This window comes from Eurypyga helias, unplaced genomic scaffold (genome assembly GCF_000690775.1).
Source record: "Eurypyga helias isolate BGI_N326 unplaced genomic scaffold, ASM69077v1 scaffold6164, whole genome shotgun sequence".
Taxonomy (NCBI): domain Eukaryota; kingdom Metazoa; phylum Chordata; class Aves; order Eurypygiformes; family Eurypygidae; genus Eurypyga; species Eurypyga helias.
The window spans coordinates 65,026-70,087 of NW_010246708.1; the positions used below are offsets into that span (position 1 = coordinate 65,026).

At 40.9% G+C, this 5,062-nt stretch overlaps 1 protein-coding gene across 1 annotated transcript in view; it reads right to left on the reverse strand.

Moving 5' to 3' along the window:
* Window positions 1-3,579, reverse strand: part of IFRD1 (interferon-related developmental regulator 1) — a 9,401-nt gene extending 5,822 nt beyond the window's left edge. Inside the window, exons 1-5 of the mRNA XM_010150487.1 lie at window positions 3,480-3,579; window positions 2,461-2,542; window positions 1,902-2,026; window positions 1,459-1,616; window positions 77-127 (exon numbers count right to left, since the gene is read on the reverse strand). Of these exons, the coding sequence (XP_010148789.1) occupies window positions 77-127; window positions 1,459-1,616; window positions 1,902-2,026; window positions 2,461-2,542; window positions 3,480-3,528 (465 nt within the window). The 5' untranslated portion in view covers window positions 3,529-3,579. The remainder of the gene's footprint in view (window positions 1-76; window positions 128-1,458; window positions 1,617-1,901; window positions 2,027-2,460; window positions 2,543-3,479) is intronic.
* Between the last annotated feature and the right edge of the window lie 1,483 nt (window positions 3,580-5,062).

Consider the following 5,062-nt stretch of genomic DNA (forward strand, 5'->3'; position numbering starts at 1 on the left):
TCATGGAAGTGGCTTAAACGTCACACATTTTCATACTGTTAAATTAATTTCTAAAAAAAGTGTTATTTATCCTCACCGTAATGTCATCAGTGACAATGAAACAGCAAATCCCTAGGCAGGTTGCACACTAGATGCAAAAGAAAAAAAGTGTCAGTATTTGGCATTAATGTTACTATTGACAAAACCTTCAACTCTGACCTCTGAAATTCAACATCTGGAATAATGGAAACTTGAGATTTAGACCTTAGCAGAGTAGAAGTCTTCAACACTGTTGAACTCAGCTACGCTGTAACAGCCCTCAGATCATGCCTACTCTCAGGATGATTTTACAACAAACGCTACTCACAAGCCCTCGCTTTTCATGCTGTACTATTTAATACAGCTTACAAAACAAAGCCCCTCTGAAAAGTTTCATGTAGCACTCTTTTTACCCAATTATTTAAAATCCCACTAGGATTCACTAGCAGAAATTATGCTGATGAACAGTAACAGACATGCTATTTCTTCAGAGCTCTGGGGAGTATTCTCCCCTCTCTGCCCACTATTACAATTAAATCGCATGAAAATACTGGACTTAAGAGTCCTTCTTGGCACTTTCCAACTCTTACTGGAAGGTCCTACACATCTCTTCCCTATCCCCCGTATTCTACTCAGCCTCCTCTTGGAGTAAGAAAACGTTTGAAAGTGATGGTTGCACTGACCACAAAGGTCTCAAAACTACACTTAGAACTGGATGAGCTTTAATAGCTTTTGTTTGTAGAAACAGCTGCTGTTGAACTAATACTACCTCCTCTTCCAGCTGACAGCATCTAGTGTAACACAGCTTGGTAAAATACAAGTAGCCAGCTATGTAATGATAAAGGCAAGTTGGAAAAATGAGAGGTAAAAACTCTGAAATTAAAAAAACCCAACCAAAACCAAACACAAGAACACCCCACACCACCAAAACCACCACCGTTGGCAAGAGCTTTAGACTGTCTTCAGTCAACATTTCAAGTACACCGCTGATGTATATATAGATGCAATGACTGGGTGAAAAACAGCAGTATGAATGCATCAAGTATGTCTGCTACATGTAATTTTATCATATATGAATATATCTGGGTAACTAACATTCCTCTGCTGTTAAAATTAATACAGGAAGGATGCATCCATCAGTGGGAAAGTCTTAATTGTTTTCTATAGGACTTTTAACACGAGCTCTCAGAACTGCAGTAAGGAGACTGCAACATAGTGAGTCAAGACACTTACAGTATTACATGTAACAGCTCTTTAAGGAAGTTCCTAGGCTGACAAAGAGAATTACGTTCAACCCTTCTAAGCCAGTGAAAACTGCCCAGAGTGTATGTCAACATCATGAGTTTACACTAGTGTATTAGCCTCGAGTTCTGGATTGCACAACAGTGAGCTGGATAAAAACTGCCCTTTGTCCCTGCCTAACAAACATTTTACACTTACAGCCTGTCTGGCTTGAATACTGGCTGTTCCATCACAGACAATCTTCTTCAGAACTGGACCAAGGGTCTTAAAAATCTCTTCGCTTTCAATTCCTGACCCCATCTGCACACACAGAAGACATGCCAGTCCGGCAGCTGCACACTGTTCGTCGCTCTTACCTAGAGATTAACATGCTATGATGAGTAATCACCTTGTGCATTGCTTTCTCCCTTTACAGACAGTTAGTCTGAAAACTTGCAAGTGGAAACTCAGAAACCAACAGACAAAAGAAAATTTCAGTTAATTTTTTAAGTCAGTTAAAACAGAACATCTAAATTCAAAAGAGGAATGTTAACGTAACTAAATGTTAACTAAATGCATCCTATAAAGTACTAAAGAAGCATTTTAAACAGGAAGTTATTTCATAGGGATTATTGCTTTCTAATAGCACTCACGTTAATTACCTTTCTTTATGCAGCGTTCAATGCTATCAGTCAGTGTCATTCTCCTTTCCATGATAAATTCATACAGTATTTTAGAAGAAAAAGCACTTTTCAGACTTTCAAGAGCTGCTTGTCTTGTCTTTGCACTGTTAGAAGAGAGAAGGAAGACCTGAAATCAGCGCATGTCAGTTAAAGCTCAGCCTTGGTTTCTATTGCAGTTTAGATTTGTCCACACCCACAAAGGAGCAACGCACAGCAGTACCAAGAAATATGGAATGCTATGAACTGCCTCCTTCCTCAAGGACAGAGAAACTTCGGCTGGAATTCTCCGTAGTACACCAAGCCAGAAATGAAGTCACTCTACGTCAAGCTATTAGGAAAGGAAGGTCTGACTCTCACTAATCCAAAACCTTGGTAGAGGGAGAAAGGTCTTTTCAGACCCAGAAGAAAATCAAGTCCTCCCCAGCATGAAATAACTGTAATTTCAGTAAGCATATAAAAAAGTTATGTTATTTCCCTTATGATACCAGAAGAAGCCAGAAAACAACATATGGATGTGTTTCTTCAAAGCATACTATACCTCTTGTCCAATGTAAGATCAATAAATCCCTTCAATTTGTATTCTAAGTCTTCTTGAGTGGCTTCTTCATCAACTTCAGGCCCTAATCCAGAGGAAAAGAATTAGTCCTGACATATATTTTATTAGCAGACACAGTAGTATCCAACACAACATTTTTAATACTAATAAGAAAGCAGTTTAACACAGATAACAGCTGTAGAATCGTTCCGTATCACAGCAACGGAACGGCATTAAGCCTACTACATCAAACTGCCCCTTAAAATACTGTTATGAAAACTGATCTATTGACACATCTGTGCTGTTTCTATACCTGCTCCTCACACGTGCCTAGAGTGAAGGAGGGAACCAACTGGGTCTCTACATTAATTTGCTGCCGCTGATGCCTATCTTGTCAGCAATATGTTTTCACCCAGCCTGCTACATCCACCCCTGGAGCAGATCGGGGTGTTTGCTGCTGATGCGGTCAGTACTGTCTGAGCAGCCCCTCCTACTGACATCGCTTCAGCTGCCTCTGCAACAGCAGCTCCGTTAGGAGTAGCAAGTTTTCACAGGGAAGGCTCCCTGCCTTAGCCCCCTGTAGCAGGCTTTCAGGTCCCCTCCTCAGAATAAAATGGTATCAGAGCAGCCCAGGTGGCAGAAATGGTAGTGGTGACACAGCATCAACCTTGTTCAAGACAGGCAAATGTGATTCTTTACATCCCAAACTCTTCTACAGTTCTTACCAACTCAACTATGCGTTAGGAAAAATCCATGTCTTATAATACACCCTAAAACTCCTCGTCTCCAAAACTTGGCATTGAGTAATTCTAATAGAAGTCTAACAGTTCCCAGAGAGGCTTGTGAAACCTGTAGTGTATCCCTACCACACAAAACGATAGCACCAGATTAATGATCACAGAGTGTTTAACAGAAAGTCATCGTTTTGCTACTGCTACTCACAGTCTAGTACTTAATCTTAAATCAGCTCAGGTCTTATGTTTTGAAAAACATGAAATGATATAATAAATAAAAGAATATACCATCCTCAGTGAAGCTAGCAGGATCACTGAAGCCACTGCAGTGGCTCATAGTTTCAATTGAAGCATCTTCATCACTAAAAGGCTGCACATTTCTGGGCTGACCACCTTAAGGAAAGATGAACACCACAGTTTGGTCATTTTTCATAAGCAAAAGGAAGATTTAAACAACAAAAGTAGAATCCAACCCTCCCGATGGACTCATTCTCCCTGACCCAGACACAGAAAACACATTTCTTTCCTTTGCGAGGCTCCTGACTCACACACTCCGTAAGATCTTTCGTGAATGGTGGGGAAGAGCTCACCTAGTTTTCAAAGTTCTGGTAGAATCCCTAACTCCAGGTTCGGGATTTCTCTAGAGTCGACTTCAAGTTAATGCAACTTCCGGTGACTGTGCTCTAGAAACAGCTCTATTTAATTTAACTGTTAGGACAAACTACCTAAAAAAATTAGGCATACAAACTTTATTTTTCAATTTTGAGGGACTTCAAGCCAGGATACACACTTAGGCAAACATACATTACCCAGTTCAATGCAGGATTTACAGGATCAAGTGTAGTATGTGCAGCATCAGCAATGTCCAACCCTATTTTCATACTGAATTACAAATATAAGCCAGAACATCAAATGCTTCAACAGGGGAAAAAAGTTTTCCCTCTCAGGATCAAGGCATTCTCAGTTCAGTAACTTCAGTCTTCTTAAAAACAACAGTATTATTTTCACCAGTGCTCATCTCTACAGCTTTTCACACCTATGTCTTGTGCTACACATTAAGAGTTGGAGGAGTTTAACCTGACAACACTGTAATTTCTACCATTGTCCTATCCTAGTCCTTAATTTTCCCTTACTGAAGTTGACTAAAGAATCGTTTTACTGTTATTTCTCAAAATGTCACTTACAGGAGTCAGAATTCTGCTCTTCCACGTATTTTTCTGTGGTGTGATTGATTCTAAATTATTTAACAAGGCAGTGCACAGTGCTTGCCAGCTTCAGGTCACTTCCTGACTACCAAGGCCCCCAAAAAGCAATTTAACTAGGCAGATACAAACTTGAGTTGACCACTACCAAAGTGCTTTCCAATAAATTCATGCTTCAGAGGTTTTGCAGCTCTTAGCTACAAACCACCTACTGGTATCACTGACCATAACCCTGGACGTCTCCTGTAGTTACGAAGGACAAACATCAGCTAACACACAGACAGAGAAACTTGGCAGCTCAGAGCCGTGGCACAGCGCCGTTCTCACTTCTAGTGATGTCAAGCAGGGAAGTTCAACAGGACAAAGGGCAATAATGACTGCCAGCCCTTCGTAAACTAAAATAAAAGCAGTTGCCGAGAGATCCAGTGAATTGGTCACTTCCCAACCATTTGATACAGAGAGACAGACTCTGCTCACAGCTATGGTCGCCTGAAGTGACTTTTCTCACCACCCCACAACATCCCCATTCTAACAGGGGTCAAGCCGCACACTTTCTGCGCCTGTATGCAGACTCTTTACTTTCCAACGTCCTCTTTTAAGCTAAGAAGTTGGGAGTTTTAAGATACTGCAGCCTTTCGGCGCACCATGCGCTGACATGCAGCCACACCA